We start from the raw sequence: 19,785 nt of genomic DNA on the forward strand, positions 1-19,785 counted from the left end.
AATTGGTCAACTTCTTCATGATCAGGACTACTGTATATGAAATACTGAAATTATAATTTAATTTTGAAAAAAAGGTACACATCCTGATTAAGAAATTTTTTCATACGTCAGAGGGAAAAAATGGTATCTTTCATATATTTTCATAGTAAGTTGAATCACTTTGCCATATTTTAAGAAAATAAAATGAAAAATTGTGAAATATGACTTACCATATCATGAAGAAATTTCATTTATTTCTTCCCTAGGATTGTGTTTTTCATACTAAATGAAGCTCTGTGTTTATAGACATACTACAGCTTATGATTATAGTAACATCTGCCTATCTGGGATCTTCTCTAATCAAAATTATAAAGTAATTAGAACTTGCCTTGAGCAATTTTCCATTTGCTTCCTGAATCCCATTTCTTCATTTTCTTCAGGTTGTCAGCAGTCATCTGAAGCCACCTCATATGCCCAGGATCCCACCATTCACCTTAAAGCCCAGTGTCATCCTACCTACCTAGATAGCATCTCACTCATGTTTTTCTCAACTCCGCAGCTCCATCAAAACTGATCTACCTTTCTCTTTCTGCTAGGTTCCTACAATAAGACAACCAGAGTTATTACAATATAAGTTGGTTTTATGCTTTCTAGATATCATTTGCATTCTGATATAGCTTCAATGTCTTCAAATAAAAGTGAATATTTTAACAGTTTTATGTATGATATTGATGGCACTGGCAATTTACAAGTGTTTTTAGAGGTGTGCTTGATAACAGTGAGACCCAATACACAGAGAAGAGATATAGATTGAAATGTATATGTGCCATTGAGTTGGTTGTGGTTCCTGGTGGCCCTATGAATGAGTGATGTCCACAATGTCCCGTCCTCAACAGCCCTTTGACAACGTGATATATTCAAGACAATGCAAAAGATAATCCAATTGCTCACAAGTCTATAAGGAGTAGTAAAATTGTAATGTTATTGACAAGATGCAAAACCGAGCTTTTTAAAGCTCTAGAAGCATTAGCAATTCCCTCAGCGCCTTAATGTTTGTAGTTTGTATTTAATTTATTGACATTAAAGCAATTGGAAAATTTCAGGGAGCACATTCCCCAAGGAATTTCTCTTTCTCAGATTAATTTGAGATCAATATAATATTACAACCCAACTTAATTATGAAATGTTTAATATACGAGCTACAAACAGCAATATAAATATGTACACATTACTACATGGGAAACTTCCAACACCACCAGCAGCAAAACCTTTAACTAGAATATGATAATAGAAAGCTAGACTATATTTGTATACTATATTTTTTTCTGCTTAAATGTGTTTTTCCTGTTTCCAGCTGGACCCTTAAAATTAGAAGCACAGTTTTCCAGTAGGTGCTATTTCTGATCTGTGCTTTTCTTTTCTAATTACTTTTGACTTCATACATGGTATCCTTAACCTGTGATGTTCTCGCACTGATAATCATTTTGATTTACTATACTTCCTCTTTGACTAAATTTAAATGCTAGGCAGATTTTGTTCAAGCTCTAGAAACTTTATTTGAGTAGGTTAATTTGTCAGTCTAAACAAATTTGAGCACATAGGTCGAGGTAGGAAAAAATGGCATAATACACTGTGCTACCTACCAGTCTTAGCCCAACCAGGTTGCAAATGCATTTCAGGAGAAGACTGTGAGTGACTGTGGATGGTTCAGCCAAAATCTGAGGCCATTACTAGAAAAATCAAAAAAACAAAAAACATGTCCTTCAATGAGATTGCCCCATTTCAAGCACATTTTAAATGTAGGAACTCCAAGTCTGACTCATCGTTGTATCCCCCGTAATGACTAAGTATAGTTCCACTATCTAAAGTGGGTATAATACAAAATCTGTTAAATTTAAATATCCACAGGACTGAACTTTGTGTAGTCACGATTTCTTATCTTAAATGCATTTGCCCCATCAACTAACTTTACCTCAAATGCATTTTTCTCCATGAATAAATTTTTTCTTGTTTAAATCAGGAAATCTTTAGGAAAAGAAATCTTTGGAAGAAAAAGCTGGTAGGCAAGGATCGACAGCTGCAGTGTTGGCCTGGGTGATCCTTCAAGATCACTTGGGAGGGATATGCCAACAGTGGCCTTTTTAATGAATGCTAAGGTGCCAGGGAAACAAACAAACAAAAAAACCCAACAATCTGCTCTTTTAATTTCCTTCATCACCAGTTGATGACAGGAAATAGTTTCAGAGAAACCATTTACTCTCCAAATTAAGCAAGGAATAGAAGCAAGGAACTTTCTTTTTTTCTCTGCTTTTATGAATTTATCTAAGGTATTTGTTTAGCAGACAGCTTCGAACTGCACAGTGCTTTCCTTGTTGACTAGTTTCCATCAGCAGCAGCAATTAGCATCGGTTTCCTAGGCAACCATTCTGTACCCTACTGAGAAAATCCTTTTCTTGACAGAAGCATTCTGTCTAGAATTGTTTTGTTTTCTTTCTTTCACAAGTATAAGGTAGGCTTGTCATTTAACACAATGTTATTATGCCTGTTATCCTTCCAAGAGGAAGCATTTACTGGCTTTTATATTCTATATGATGAATTTATTATCAATGTCTCTTACTTCTCTCTTAACAACCTGAAAGAAATCAACAAAAATATGTTCTCAGGCATATGCCAACTTGCTCGGACTTTTTTTTTTCTTTTTTGGTATACAGTACAATTCGTGAGCTTTTGCATTTTCAAGTAATCACAGCTGGTCCTGATGAAAACCCAAAAAGTATACTTTCAAATCAAACTGGTGTGTTTCCCAAGCATGTTATATATGGCTCAGAAGCACAGTGGAATTTTCAAGGCCACTGAGGTTTCAACTTTATTGCTTTTGTTATAAATCGACCAAGCTATATTGATAGAGTAATATAAAAAAAAAAAAAAGAACTAAAAATATGTGCTAAAAACCAGGCCTTGAGACTGTCTTGAAATTTCTGAAATGATGATATTGTGACCAGAAAAACATAAGTGGTATAGCCTAGATCAGCACCATAGGAAATCCAGAGGGCTCCAATGGTTATACGTGGTGAATAGTATGGTACAACAGTAGAGTAAACTTTACTTCATAATTTTAGTTTAAATAATAAGTGGTACGAGCCTGAAATATTGTCTGTTAGGCAGTGACCCTACATGCAGGAAAGAAATTATTCACTGGGAAAAATGACAGAATTATCTCAATGTATGACAAAAACTTTCAAGCCTTTACTGGACGTTTTGTCAGTCATACGTTGATCATAGACTTAGGTGATAACCAAACAGCAAGAGTGATTAAACGGTATTTTACAATTATGTAAGTAAGCACTTCATATATATTATTTCATTTAATTGTCACAATATATTATAATATGAATACCACTTTTATTCCCCTTTACAGATGGGGAATCTGAAAGTTAGAAAGATTGTCACTAACTTGTGGCTAATAAGAGATAAAGGTAGAATTTGATTCCAGGTTTTCTGACACCTGAACCTACTATTTACGTAAAATATTTGTACTACACTGATGTAAATAAAAGTGATATCCAAACAGGATAATAAGTTGCCTTTATCCATTGTTTTGCCAGTATCCCCATATGAAAAATGTATTAATGTGTAGATTAAGTTATATTGACGGGAAATAAAAGTGCCTAGTGTAACAACTTTTTAATAACCTGGTATCACAGTATGATGTTTATTCATTACTTAGGTGAAATGTAAGTAGCTTAACGTGCTTTCTTTTGTGTATTATCAAATATGTTTCTATGGATGAGCCATATTTCAATTTATTTCTCATACCTATTTACTTCCTATATATATTTCCACCATTCTAGTTCCCCAATACAAGGAAAAAATATTTCTCACCAGATTTCAGTTTATCTACTGAGGACTGCTTTGATATTATTTTCTGAATACTGACCCTATCTCTGTTGCCCAGATTAAGTTTTTAAGATGACTTTACTTTTGACCTTTAGACATTTATATAGTGGTGATTTGTTATCACCTGTTCCCTGGGTTTTATCTTTAAATCCTATATTTTATATCAGCTTAAAATTAATAACATTTTCAAATGTTATGAGATAAATTGTTTTAAAGAAGTTGGTTTCAATGTTTTCCTTCCAACCGATTTGTAGGCAAATCACTTTCAGATTATTTTCAAGTTGTCATTCATTTTACTTAGGCCTGACATGACTTTACAGACATGTCATGAGATGATCTTGTATTACTTATAGAAACTGTCTCACTACCATAATGACACTACTGATGAAATAATAAGTTAATGTTCAAATATTGGTTATAAGGTTCTCATTATAATGCGAAAATTATTGTTAATTATATTGAAATTTTGACATTAACAAAAGAGAATAAAATGGATATTACACACACTCTTTAAGACAATTTTTAACATAAACTAAAAATGTCCACTTCTAGAAAACTTTAGACGTTCAAAAGAAAGATAATTGAGTCTTTCAAATTTTCAGTCTACAGTAAGAAGTATCATGTTTTCAGCTGTGAAGAGTAGTGATATCTTTTAATTAAGTATAATGATAATAGTTTCCCAATTTATGTGTAATCTAGATTCATCTTTAATCTTTTGAACATGTAGGTTCTATTTATAATTTTATACATATAACGTTTGGAAGAAAAAAATTAAAAATAGAGCAGAGATTAAGAAAGGGAATAAGGAGGTAAAAGAAACTAAGTAATGAAATATTAAAATGTAGTCTAATCTTTTATTTCAAAAAGAACCTTTCGTGTTGCTAATTGTCCTCAGGAGTAGACAGGGGTTATCATGCCTTGTGGAACTCTTCAGAATCACTCTATTGATTTTTAAATGTCTGAATTTCATTGAAAATTAATATATACAAGTAAGATAGATTATTTATTACACTATCTTATTTAATCCACAAGATATATAGGTAGGTAGATAGGCAGAGGCGGGGAGGAGGTTGGGAGAGGTAGGAAGAGGGGAAGAAGGACGAAATGGAGGGGGAAAGAGACTGATTCAAAATATAATCAGGAATGGTAGTTGTATAGTTTAGATAGATGAGCAGGTCTGAGAGTATGTTTCCTTGGTTCATACCTTTAGAAACTTTTGAAGTTCAGATAAATTCTATCCAAGCAGATTCCTTATCTTGAAAGCCTAGTTTTTAAGCAGTATACCCTCTGTCATCCTGGGCGGGGTGAGGAAGACTTTCCAGAGGATGCTTAATCTAAACCAAGTAAAAACAGGCAGATCTCTTCCAACCTGCTTATGAATTGGCAAATTCTGATCATGAGCCATAATAAAACTTTAATGAAATATTCATTCTAAAATCGTAACTAAAATTATGAGAACAAACCTCACCCTACTCCTCTTGTTCAGTACAATTTGTTTCTATTCTGGCTGTAAGTGGGCTTATTTCCTTGTATGGTAGATGTTTTTATATAGAGATAATGAAGGTTAGAGTCTGCAGAATTTATTTCTAACCTATAATATATATTTAATCTCAAAAGGCTTCTTTCATTTTTAGTTGAAATGTGGAACATCATACCTCGAATATTTTTCTGACTAGGTTATATAAAATTAGCATTGATATGGTCCAGTCGATGCCATTTCAGGCTAAAAGCTAGTTATCTGGCTTCTCACAGACTGATCATTTTAATGATAACTCTCCCTTCCCCGCCCCAATTTTAATGAAACTATTGCACTACATTGGTATGTATTATATGGCCTTAAAGATCTTTAAAGCATCTGCTATCAAGAAAAATAGTAGCTCTTAAGAAAGAGACCATCTGATATATCATTTCCATATATTTCATTCCAACTTTATCTTAACATGATTTTCTGAATTAGTCTCGTTTACACTGATCCTGGATAATGCTGTTTAATCACAAATTCATACTTGAGGCATCTTCTTTAGACTTTAAATCATGGTATTTCTGCAAATCAGCACAAAAACTTATTTTAATGACACTTTTCTAGAAAACTAGCAAAACTACAAAACATATTTTAAGTTAAATCCAAAATGAATCCTCTCTCCTCTTTGAATTTTTACTAGGTACAAAATAAATCAAAATGTTTCTGTTTATATAAACAGCTTTATAAATATAAACTGTCATACAAATTAATTATTTTTCTTTTATTCTGTTTTTATTTTGCTTAGGACGCCAATTTTTTTTTTCTTTTTTTGCTTACAATATATGTATTTGTGCTTTATCTGTAATTTAATAAATTGTATTGAACTATTTTGGGGGAAGACAAAGGAAATGAAATTCTAATTGACTGTTGTTTAATTACTTCTCTTTGCTACCTGTTTTGGACATCCCATCATTTTTTTTTTCCTTTTGCTACTATGTATTCCAGAGGAGGTGTCTGCAAGGATAGTTCAAGTAGTCACGGCTGAGGCTGTAGCAGTCCTGAAAGGAGAACAAGAGAAAGAAGCTCAGCATAAAGATCAGCCTGAAGCTCTGCCTTTAGGTAAATAAGAAAGAACCTCAGATCAGAGGCCGTGTCTGCTGCACACTGATCACAAGATCAAGTCTTCATGTTCCAAAATGGGCCGTATCTCAGATTTTATCCTTACATATAGCATCAGACACCTCTGTTGGGATGCATTGGGACTTATTTTACCTTTGTCATTAGAGTTATTGTGGTGTTTGGGTCATCTTTAGGGTGGTCAGCTTATAGTTAGACTTTGCCCCTAAATTGCCCTTAATTTCTCATTTCCAGACCAACATAAAAATAAAGCCAATGCATTTTGATGTTATGGCCCCCACTCATAAGGAACCTGTAGTGATACTTTAATTAGAGATGATTTTTTCCCTTTGTGGGCTTCGGTGAATGATTGTCTATACTACAGTCTTTTTTGGGTCTCCCTGAACCAGCTACATAAAACCTACAGCCAGAGCTTTGTTAGAATCATCAGTGATTTTATATTCCATATAAAGTACTGGTCTTTACTTATTTCATTTAAGGACACTGAGATGGCATTGCTCTCTCCCTTGGTCACAAGTCAAGTGCCCTCCATAGCCAAATAGGTATCGTAATGGTGCTTGCCAAGAAAAACACTCTTAGCCAAGAGCTTGCTGCCCCTACTCTCCAATGATGATAGCTAGCTAGATAGATAGATAGATAAATTTAGATATATACACAAGAAACAAAACTTTCTTAGGTTCAATATATACATTTATTTCATAGATTCATAGACGTAATCCATAGAAAGGTATGGTTTTTAAAGCCTAAAAATAGTACGTATATTTTTTCTCTCTTACAATGTAGCGTATCTTTAATATTTGATTTTCTTATCAGCATCTCATCAATTGTCTATTAAAAATTAAGCGATAAAAAATTCTGCTTCCCCAGAATAATAATTTAAAATACTCTCATTATTTTCAATAAAATGTTGTGTGATTATCAAGGACTTTTTTCTTAAAACAGGGAAAAAATTATCTAAAACATAAACCTTTTGTCTGTGATTCACTTCTATTCTTTGAAATAAAAGAAACCCTCACCTTTCTCTTTTAATTTGGAACCTTGAAATATGCCACGTAGACGTCCACAGGGTCAAGGAACTAGAGTCCTGTCATCCCAAAGCTGCCTCTACTAACTACTTTATAAAATAAATATTCACATAATCTTTAAAATAGATTTTATCACTGACCTGACTGATAAATATTTCCTTTTGAAATTTGTTACCTTCATATATGAGTGGTCATAAAGTGTCTTGAAGAGGAAAATTTAGAGTTAACTGTAAATGAATTACATCTTTTAGAACAGAGGTTCCCAACCCCTGGGCCGCAAAAGGGTACCAGTCTGACCTGTTAGAAATGAGGCCACACAGCAGGAGGTGAGCGGGCAGTGAGCGAATCTTCATTTGTATTTGCGGCCACCACCTCAGATCCACCTCAGATCATCAGGCATTACATTCTCATAGGAGCACCAGTCCCTGGTGCCAAAAAGGCTGGAGACTGCTGTTTTAGAACTTTTGTCTTTAGTCCTTCTTCATGTATAATGTCAAGGTCAGAAGATTAGTCAGCTCCCACTTGTACATGGTTTCTGTCTGAAGGTTGCCTCTTGCTGTGATAGCTTCATTTTTCTTTTCTGAGAGTACATATAGAAGGTGGGTTTCAATATTAGACTCAGGTACAAAATGTTGTTTAAAAATACATTACCTAAAATAACTGTGAATGATCAAGGTAACATTAGTTTCCAAATCAAGAAGCTGAACAACAGAGAGTTCTAATAGTTTTTCAGTCCATCAAGTAAAATTTAAATTAAAATGCCTGCCTGTGTGTTCTTGAATAAAATAGACTGGGGCCAGAATGAAATACTTTATTAATTGAACAAGCAGACACAAATTAATGGGATTAATGATAGAATCTTATCAGGCATCTCTAATTCATTTTTATGGAGAAGACCAAATGATTATTTTAAAATATTAAATGTTCTTCTTTCTTTTTAGGTTTTTAAAAATATGTGAATCAGGTAATGGAGCTAAAAATAAGTCAAATGCGCTTACTATTGAATCTTCCCCTGAATTTTATAGAGAGGCCTTTTTACAGATGGCAGAACTGCCTACACATCTACTGGCCTAATAGGATTAATTGTCATATCTCATTTTTCCATTGTTTGATCTTTAGCAGCTGAAGAGACAGCTAATCTGCCTCCTTCTCCACCCCCATCACCAGCCTCAGAACAGACTGTCCCAGTGGAGGAAGGTAAGGTCTATTGGACTTTTTGAGGTTTATCTTCTGGTAAAGCATAAATAAATATCAATCCATAAGCATTGGACTTCAGTATGGGTTAGTATGTGACCCAGCTTGGGAGCTGTCTGTTTCAAATAGTCAAGAAGAAACAAAGACTTTAAATAAATATATAATTATTTATCTATATAAAATCGAAGTAGAGAAATATGGTAAACTAAAAGGAAAAAATCTGCTTGATAAAGGAAAAGATAGCTGTGTTTAAATTGCTAGAATAACTGCAGAGAACCAGTTTACTTAATGTACAATGTTTTGACAGAGAAGATAAAATTCTTACAAGTGACTAAACAAACAAAAAGAATTATACATGAAATCAGCACTTAGGAAGTGTCATGAGTTGTCTCTATTTTGCTGAATATTGTATTGCCAAGGCCTTCCTGAGGATCTGGCCTGTTGCAAAGTATCAATAAATATTAATAAATAAATGAAGAAGTTAATTAATCTGATATTGAAAGCAATGAACTAGAAGCTGAAATCATGTCTTCTTTCCTGCTGAGACCTGTTATTGTCCATGAATCTATTTATACATTTACTCAACATGCAAAGCCACGTCAGCTTTTCAATTCATGCTGGTTAAACAGAGGGAAGCCTTTGAAGAATAATCATTCAGAATCTGAGATGAATGGCGCTATTTAAAAAGCAAACTAGTATTGGTTCTCTGACTTAGATCAGTTAACTTATGTGTATTGTTTGGATTACAGAAGAAGGCAAAGGAGAGCTACAGCTCAATTATTATTTTAATATAATTTAGTTTTCATATACTAAAATCAGAATTTTAATCTATACCATTGTATTCATTTATTTCTTTATCTTTTTGCTGTTCCTTTAGAGATCATTTTATTGTGTTAAAAATTGAATATCACAGAAGACTCAGTCTTTTTATAATTTGTAATTAGGTTTATTTAAAATATTCTTTGATTTCCTAGATATAGATTTACCTAAATTACTGAACTACAAATGATCAATAAATAGGATTTATTTTTGTCACAGATTTATAAACTAAAACTTTTTTGAGTGAGATTTTGCTTTCTTAAATTGAGGCCTTTTTCCAGATTTACTGCCTGAACTAATGTTAAACAAGATAAATTATTCTGATAAATACAAGAAAGTTTTGCGACTATAATCAGTGTATATAATCAGTGTCACAACAGCCACTGATTATTAGTTAATTCCATGAAAAATGTGATTTGAACTTTTAATTCATAGATTTGAATGATTCTTTTTGCCTTTTGTTCTTCCATTCAGTCAGCACATATTTATGGAGCATGTACAATGTCCCCAGTACTCTTCAAATTCTGGATATATATTAGTGAACAAAACAGACTTGATCCCTATTTGTAAGGAGCACAGTTTAGTGGAAAACAGAAATCCAATAAATAAGCTTACATATAATTTATGATTGGATTATCACTAGGAAGGAGAAGAACAGGGAACTTTAAGTTAGAAAAATGGAAGTCTTATTTTATTGGATGGTGAGGGGACAGTTAAGATGCTGAGCCTGGAAACATGAGGACCTGTTGGCCAAGCAAAGATGTAGGAAAGGAGTTTGTGGACAGAGGGACCAAGATGTGCAAAGCCACCCCAGATAGGCAAGAGCATGAAGGAACTGAAGGAGTCTTGTGCCTAATGGGTAGTGAGAAAAGGGTAGAGTAGTGAAGAATCTGAGAATAAGAAGCAGCCAGTAGGACTCAGGAGCCTGGATTTTAGTTGAAATACAATGGAAAGACTTCCATGACAGCTGTACTTCTCTCAGGTAATTGAAAACGTTTCGAGCTCCTACTTAAAGCCTTTCAAGTGTGAGAGAATCCTCTTAATCCAAAGAGGGATATGATATTGACTCCAAAGTCAACCAGAAGTCAAGTAATTTACTCTTCTTACTCTTACATGGAGTTGGAACAGAAAGGGTGCTAGGGTACCCCATCCATCTGGGAATTCACCCCATCTGCTTTTTGGAAGTTGATGTAATAGATATAATGAAAATATATCCATAAAATATAGTATCACTTTCACATTTTGGTAACTTAAGTGTCACTTTCCACAGTTACCTTCCTTATATTTTGGGATTGCTTTCCCCAGGCTGTTTCAGTATAGTCAAAGAAAATGTCAACTTAATACTTCCTGTTGAAAGCAATTTGAAAATGTTTTATTCTTAATATTTTTCAAACCAAACTTGTATTTTTATTGAATTTTTTTCAGAAAAATTATTAAACTATAAGAGGACCTAATGATTTGCTTTTAAAAGGATAACTTTTTTTGAGTTATATTTTTTAAAGTATATATTTTATAAACTCTTCTCATTAATTTAAAAGTCCAAGTAATATTCTTACCTTAAATATGTGAAAGATATGTGGTCTAGACAATCAAACCAATCCTCTTTTATTTTAAACCACTCTTAAAGTATGTCTAAAAAATTTTTTAAGTTTGTTTTATCAGAAAATAAATTAGTGACTTGTCAAGGTAGAATTCAATGCTTCAATTTTTCGAAACAATTGGTTTGTAAAGACCTAGACAAAATTCCATTAATATATTGCTCATAGCAGGTTCTGTGGAAAGGGAACAGGTGGGTTTTTTTGTCTAGAGATAATTTACCCTCTTTGACACATCCTTGAAGCAACTATAATTTAAAGGCACAGTGACTGCCAAAGCCCAGTCCTTTTCTACAAATATAAGAGAGCTCTTGGATTAAATCTAGTAGTTCAATGATTTTGAGGATATGCTTAGTTTTTATTAATTATCAAACATTTTTAAAAGTGTTCTTTCCCAAAGAAGCATGAAAGCTTCCGCTAAAAATAATTTAAGATATTAATTACTATCATTTATGAATATTATTTTATAACCTATGCAATATTTATAATTCCCAGATTATGTGCTTATTCTGAGAAACATTAAAGGGATTTTGATGAAAAAAGGTAAACAAGTAGCACACTTAGAAAGGAAACTCAGGTATAGTAAACTAATACTGTACTAGTTATGATGTTTTCAAATTAATCTCTTTTTTCTTTTTGGCCTAACTGTAATAGTTGTCATTTGGACTGAACTGTTAGAATTTGGAAGCCATGCAAGACAATGAAATCATCAGAAAACAAAACCAGGAATCTTTGTGCCCTCTTAGCTTTGCTCCAGAATTCTAGGGTGGTGTTTTCCTCTGTCGGTGATGTAGAAACATTCTAATTGCTAATCTGAAAGTAGTTTTCCCTCCATATTACTTAGGGACAGCAAACCCCGTTGACAAACTGAGGAGTCTTCTGTCAAAAGCTTGCAAAATGGGAAGGGCTTAGAGATGGCAGACAACAGTGTAAGTAGGGCAGAAGGTATGATGCCAGGACAAACAAAAATCACTGAGTCAGATACACCATGAGACTCAGCTTCTTACAGAAGTGACTACTCATTTGTTCCAAAGGGGGCTGACATATCAAGCTTGGGTTTTGCTCAGCAAACCTGACTTTTACCCAATATAAATTTTCAAATGCTTCTTTGTTTTTTAAAAAGTTTGTTTGAAAGCAAATTAGGAAAATGTATTCCTCCACTGAAACCAGGTAAGCTTCATTTTTGAAGTTTATCATTATGAAAAAAAGCTATGTAAAACTCCAAGGTTCATGTGGCTACTGTCCTCTTCTTTCAAATATCATATTATTAAATGAAATATAATATCTTGTGGCAAAAGAACTGTCCCCAAAAACATGTGTACTTATAACAAAAAGAGGCTTTCAATACTAACCTTAAACAGCAAAATTAACTATTATGAGATGAATTTACTTTTTCATAAATCTCTCATGTCTAGCTTTGATGTCTTAAATGAAAGGAAAGAGCAGAGGTATATGACAATTTGCCTGAGTATGTTGAAGGATGTTAACACGTATGGAGCCCAGGATTGTGCTTTGCACTTTCTCAGATATCTTCTCATTTAATCCTCCCAGCAAGCCACAGAGATAGATAACATTCACTTCCACCTCTTGGCCAGGATGTCCTGGCTAGTCTATGGCTTATCTAGAATTCAAACCCAAATCTAAGTTCCTACAACCACTGCATCCCTAAAGCTATCTCTTATCTAGGCTCTTAGTGTGGGACTATGAAAATTAAGTGGTTTTCCAATGAGAGATTTTGTTGTTGTTGTTACAAGCTACTGGACTAATTTACTGTTTTTCAAATCATTCCCAAATAAATAATTCATTTATTTCTAATCATTATGTATTCCACATCCTTTAGGTCTGAACCAAGATTACCCGCCATACATAATTCTATAACAAATGAGAATCTATCATCTTCTTTCATTATCATGGAAACCAAGTGCACTGTTTGGACTTAGTGGGCCATGGTTATCCCTGAGCATCACTTCCCTGACACATCTGTGGGACTTGTAGAGTAGCTGGACTTCAGGCTCTTGGGTCCTTAACGGAAACTTAGAGTACATACAACTCACAGTACCAAGAGAGGACTGGGCTTTGCCAGACTTCTTTTTGAAGTTGCCTGGCTTAGGTCCAGACAAACACTACAGAGAAGCTCCTTTTCCACTGCAGCCCTTAAAGCTGTTGTTGCTTTCGTTGTTCTCTGATTAGAGTCAAAGTTGTCAGAATAGAAAATATTGTTTCTTTGAAATTTTAGAGATCTAAAGCAAGACTGTGGGTTGTTGTCACATTTTGGCACTTACAAAAAGAACAATAGCATCAAGAGGAGGTCAAAATCATCAAAAGGTTAAAACATCCAAGGAGTAGCCCCTTTAAACTACCAGCTCCTAGTCTGAAATTCCTTAGTTTTGTACTACAGTCTGCTCTACTTCCCAGAAAATAATCTCAAAAAGCAGAGAGGTGCCATTTTCATGTGTTGATTGTCCTTACAATCTGTTGAGTATATTAGAAATTTTAAAGGTAACTTACATACATGGGGAGTTTACAGCGTTGGAGAGTCACTGGAGGAAATATGAATGGCTGGGACATGTGACAAGCCCAGGGCTTATGATTCAGCCAGTATGGTAGGCCAGATTGCAGCCAATTAAATCTGCTCAGCTGAGAAATCGTGCTTATTTAAACTAAGACTATGATATATAATTTTAGTATTCTGCTGTTCTGTGGTGAGATAAGCATCGTGGCTGAGAAAGTCCTGAGAACCCATCCAGAAACAACTTCCATGGTACAAACAGTAAATACTGTGATCAAAAGATTGTAAAAGTATTTTCTCTACCAAATGTTATTTTAGTATCCTTATGATTTCAGACTTATTTCTAGTTGTCAGCACTTGGTTGCTGAAAATAAGGTACTGCCTTAAAGACAGAGTACATATTGAAATTAATGTGTTAATTCTCTCTGCTTAAATTTTGATAGGAATAAAAACTATACAGATATTCCTATTGAAAGTTATGAAATTTTAAAGTTATTTTCCATATAAGTAAATAAATAGTAATTAGGAAATTTAGTGAACCGATACATCAGCCTGAGATGTAGTGTCTGCACCATATCAGATGCCAAATATTATTCATTGTCATCATCATTGAAGCTCATTAAAATATACAAGAATCCAAATGTGAAGCAGACTGATCTACACTTGTGTATCTAAGGAAATATATTTAAATAATGCCGATTTCTAAGCCAAGACACAGGAAAGACAGAAATGAGAGCAGTTTCTTTGGCATTTCAATGAGAAATATGTCATAAGGGGGTTGAAATATAAAAATGGCCAAGAGCCAGTAGTGCAAATGATACTGCACAGAATAAAGTCTTAATGAATCTGAAGTCAACGCTGTAGAAATTCTCAGCTAATCGTATCTCTGTTGAACTTTCAGAAGGAAAGCATAGCAGAAGAAAATAAGTTTATATTACTGGGAACTTTCTTAAAACCATATACTTTCAGTATCATGCAAATGAAAACCACTGTTCGACCTAAGAGTTAGCATCCAAAGAAAGAGCTATGCTCTTTTCTTAACAAGGCAGGAAGAAAAATAATGCATTGTAGATTTTTCTTAACAAGATTGAAATTAAACATTACTTTCTGGTGAAAATAATTTACTAAAATTAAATTAATCAAAATGCTAACTATGTAAGCATCTTAGGTTGTGCTTCAAACAGGACTGTTTTCCCCATCGTCATAAAGGCATTAGATCTTAACAACCTTCTTTTTTTTTTTTCACTATAAATATATTGATTTAAGCATGAGAAGAATTAATCTACTTGAAAATATTTCTTCCAAATAATGCATTTGTTTTTGTAATGCTTCGTTTCTATGCCACTGTTTCCATGGTTATTCTGACCTGTTTGAGAGGAATGTGTAGATAATGTCTTATTATGCAGTAGGGGTGTCAGTGCATTTGATTCATTTAGATCAGCAGCAAGATTACTTAAGGGATAGTTTAAATTCAGTGGCTGCCAAAGCATGAAACATTCACAGTCTCCCATCTTCCATCAGCTTGATCTTGCTAATTCTCCTGCATCCCCCTGTGCTGCTTCTGTGGCCCTTTGTGTCCTTGTGCAGGTGTTGTCTTGTCTGTCTGATCTTGTGTCTGTCTTGTCCAGTTTTCCCTGCAGTTTCTTCCTGTGTGTCTGTTTGTAGATGAAGGGGCTGAGGATCAAGTGGGTCCTCTACACAGGTTCGCCAGCCACGAACCTGCCACCAGCGGGGAGAGGCGTAGACTTCTAGCCCCCTCCATCTCGGTGTCTGTGCCTGATGATGACCCTTCCAATTCCGATGACGAGTACTATGAGCATCCTTTGTTCAGCTCACAATGGACCACCTATAGTGTGCTCCCCAGTGTCCCAGCGCAGAGTGCAGAGGCCCACTTAGGCCAGGAGAAAGGTGAACCGAGCATGGTCCCTTTTTACTCCTCCTCCCCAGCCTGCAGCTTTGACCACATGCATCATACTAAGTGTGCCTTCATATGTGTGGTGGGAGGTACAGGAGCCTGTTTTTTCCATATGATAGTGAAGTCCCTCTAAAGTTTATATCTATCTCAGTGCCCCAGCAATTTATATAAAAGAAACCTCACTTGAGTCATGTGAGAACTTCCTTTTTCTGTGTTGTTGCTTCTGAAAAGGAAGCAAAAAAAGGGGGAGTATGGAGAGGGAGGAAGCAATAAAAGTTTAATTTAAGTGACTCTTTCTGCTCCTTGCAAATAAATCGGGGAAGAATATATTCTCTTACCCAAACCAAAAAAGATAATCCTGAATATAATTTTTCTACCTTTGATATATAATATTATTAGGACCAGATATAAATAGCATTAGCCTTCTTTTTAGTGCTATGTTAATATGATAGCTTTTTAAAAGAGAAAGATTGAAGAATCTGTTTAGGGTAGAAAAGATATTATGGAATAAATTGACTTCTCCAAATCATTTAATTATCTAGAAACTACAGAAACTCCCCTAGGTGACTAAATCTTGGCTCATATCAGTAGAATTGGGCTAAAGTGAAGGAAATGATTCAAAGCCTTTGTCATTCCAGCTTTATGAAGATGGACAACCCTACTGTATAATTGGCTATGGTGAGGATAAAATAAGTGACCGGTCAGCTACAATTTATCTCTTTCTAATTGGGTAGTTTTGTAGAGAAAAAAAAAATTAAAGCTAACAGTTTTTTTCTTTTTTTTTTTGCTTAGGCGAAGAGATTATTTTCAAATGGGCAAAAATAACTTGCTTAAGTGCAGATTTCATTTTATATGGGACAATACAAATGTAAAGTTAAATGGTTTTAAGGCAATGGAGAATACTCTCACCAATTGTGTTCACAATCATAAACTTTTCCAAGGTCTTTTGGAAAACAAAGAACACCAATGACTCAGAAACTCAAAGAAATATAGCCTATATTGAGTGAAACTAAGTTCTTCTAATAGTGTGAACTTAAAACAATTAAGAAAAATACATGAATTTTTCAATAAGGAACAGATGTAGTGGAAATAAACATGATTTATACAACATGAGAAAATGGAAGGCTAAAAAGTTACATGCATTTGGGAAACATGTAAATTAACTTGATTAGACTTCACCTGATAAGGCGACGTTAGTAAAGCAGCTATATTAAAAGTCTTAGCTGTAATCAAAATCTCTAATTCTATGGCATTATAAAAATTGCTGTAATAAATTAGAATACCAATTTTTAAAACATTACTTGCATAACTAAATTACAAAAACGAAAGCGTCTGAGTGCTAAATGTGAGGAAATAAATAAAGTAGTTTTCTCCCCAAGCCCCCAAACCCCAAGCGTTTTTAATATTTCTCAAAAAAAGAAAATTCCTTTTTTTATATCTGTAGTCTTTCTCACAGGGCCATTAAAACAATGTATGATTGTTTCCTAGGAATTTTAGAAGAATCTTACCTTTGCAGAAATATGAAACAGCTTATATATATTCCCTCTAATTCTTAAGTGATAAAATTGGATTCATTTTATTGGCATTTGAAGTGTAAATGCAAAACAAATGAACAGGTTAATTCATGGCCTTCTTAAGTTTGTTTGTTTTTTTTTTTTACATCTTAATTGTTAACATTTTTGCATGCGATATATATACATCTTTTGGGGGATATTTTGGCAATTTGGTTGCCACTCAGTTATCTTCCCTTGGTGATTTTGTTTTGAATTGCAGAAATAAGACTTTATAGATAATATGCACATTTTCTTTCTTAGTGTCAAAGAGAACCATGCATGAACTATATTACCACTATTTCAGGAGTTTTAGTAATATGGTAACAGTTGTGTCTTAGAGGTAGACTTTTTTAAATAGGCTGAAATTGTACCTGAACTTTGTTTTTCAAAATATTTTTCTTACTCCTCGAAAGCTTTAAAAGTTTTTATATTCTCTAATATTGTATAATTTAGTGAAGGTAAAATAAATTGAGTTAGGTAGTCTTTCACCTTGGAAATAATAAATTCTATTTTAAATAACTTTAATGGACTTCATGATAAAGCTGTAAAGGTAATTGATTGGATATTATTTTGAGGCCCGCCTTTTTTTATTCCCAGAGTTTGTTAGCCGAGTTTGCATGTTTTAAATAAAGTAATCAGAAATTCGTACATAGGGACTTCTTGCATTGGAGAAAACAGCACATGTCTAACAAATTTAAAAGTTTTTTCCAGTACATCAACGCATCTGTCTTTTCACAACCATCTGTTATTCGGCAGCACCATCTCTTACTTACAGCAAGCTTTCCCCGTGTGTGCAACTTACTGCCATTTCCACTAAGTGGTAATAGAACAATAAAACCCTTTCAGCTCTCAAGTTTTAAAATAAATATCCTTTTAATGAGATTTTAAAAGGCATCATTATTAGCAGATTATATATAATTTTCCAAACAATAACTAGTGTACATTACTTTAGAATATTAATTTGCTCATCCAAATGGCAAAAGATTCTTGTGAGGTCAATATCATGGAGCTGAAAGTGTTTTTTGAATAATATTTCTGTTGTTCTGTGCATTGTTCTGTGGTCATGATGTCAACATCTTTTTCATCCCTAAGAAGAAGAAATGCTAGAGGGTCCAGTGGCTGAGGAAGAGAAAACTGCGACTCTTCCTGGGAAAGAGTGTGGGGCTGCCAAGGCCTCAGACCAACTCAAGGGCTTCAGTGAGGGCCAAGTGGAGTCTAGTGCGGAGGCCCAAGTAGTTCCCGAAGAGAGTGCCCCAGCCAGGGCCCCACAGGAGAAAAGTGTAAAAGAGGTCACGGAGGTGTCTCCAGAAGTAAAAACCCCTTCCTCTGCTGGGGAAGGTGTGTCTTTCTTAGGATTTGCATGTGTTTTGTTGCAAATGATCTCTCCAGCAGCTTAACCAACCTGACTGATGCCTTTCCAATGCTATTCCATCGCTGAGTCTTCTCATGATCCCAAGATCACTGTTTTAGGCTTAATGAACAAAGAATGTGGCTTGCACAGATGCCGTGCGACAGCTTGGTTTTCCACTGCAGCTAATTCCTCGTTTTACTTTGCCATGATACAATACGCTTTGCAGCCAGGCTGATGATGTTATGTGAGCTTTTTTCCCGCCCTCCCTTCATCTCAAATGTTTGCCAGTCACATTGCTAATACATGTATATTTTTATTTTTATTTTGGGGACAGCAATTCATATGCTTTTATTTCAAATCGTAGAGTTGGATTTGGGCACATAGAGGCTTAAATGGTAGAATCGTTTTTGTTTGCAACCGCAATATGCTGTATTTTTTATGCTTCAATGGATACTGGTTTGGTTTTCTTAAAAGCTCCTGCTGATGCTTCTCATATCATTTCCTCTCCATGGCAGCCAACCCCTTTGATCATCCCCATATCTCTTGAGTTTTCATTCATCTAATATTTATTAGAAGTTCATGAAGTTTTCTTTTCTATTGTTACAACAGGACACACAAGCATATAAGGTAATGATGATCCATACACTTGCTCTCGAGAGATGATTAAATTTTATTTTTCCCAACTCTTTTCCAGATAATTGCATTTAGCCCTAATGACCATCATGAAATATATTTGACCTTAAAATACAAGTGAGACTCTGAAGACTTTTTGATTGGTGAACAAATAAAAATTTAAAAAGAATCGTTTAATATTAGCATCAATAAAGCTAATATTGGTGAATGCTTCACCGGTTGGTTGTGTTCCAGGAAATGAGGTCATGACCAAAGAGAGAAAGACATTTTAATAGCTGACTCTCTTTAAAGTTTTGTTACTCACAAGACTTCCCAGTATTAACAGTGTGATTCAGATTTTCTTACATCTACCATACAAACTAATGATTAAGAATTAAGAATTTTGAATATATTGTAGAAATTGACTTATTGATTCTTAGGCCATATGATATAAAGTCAATAGCAAATATTTATATATATTCCTGAAATTTACTCTCAATGATTTCTAAAAAGTTATGTCACTAATCTGTCAGTGACCCCCAAATTAGTCCCAGCATTCATTGATCAAGTTAATTGAAACTATTAACATTCATTATAAATTAATTGGCCTTCTGCCCATGATCTACTAATTCACTTTAAAATGAGAAAATAGATGAAAAAGTTCAATAGAAATCAATTTTTTTTCATTTGTAGTCTTTTATATATATATACATATATATACATATATATGTATATAT

General features: G+C 34.1%; 1 protein-coding gene across 43 annotated transcripts in view; it reads left to right on the forward strand.

Moving 5' to 3' along the window:
* The window catches only part of MAP2 (microtubule associated protein 2), a 247,564-nt gene that overhangs the window by 193,739 nt on the left and 34,040 nt on the right, over positions 1-19,785 (forward strand). For 19 of the 43 annotated variants that reach the window (XM_039844622.1, XM_039844629.1, XM_039844630.1 and 16 more), the window contains 3 exons: positions 6,344-6,457; positions 8,620-8,697; positions 18,178-18,423. In XM_039844622.1, the coding sequence (XP_039700556.1) occupies positions 6,344-6,457; positions 8,620-8,697; positions 18,178-18,423 (438 nt within the window). The remainder of the gene's footprint in view (positions 1-6,343; positions 6,458-8,619; positions 8,698-18,177; positions 18,424-19,785) is intronic. The other 24 variants (XM_039844635.1, XM_039844637.1, XM_039844639.1 and 21 more) reach the window with 3 other exon arrangements.

The sequence above is a fragment of the Pteropus medius genome, unplaced genomic scaffold, assembly GCF_902729225.1.
Source record: "Pteropus medius unplaced genomic scaffold, Ma_sr-lr_union100, whole genome shotgun sequence".
Taxonomy (NCBI): Eukaryota; Metazoa; Chordata; class Mammalia; order Chiroptera; family Pteropodidae; genus Pteropus; species Pteropus medius.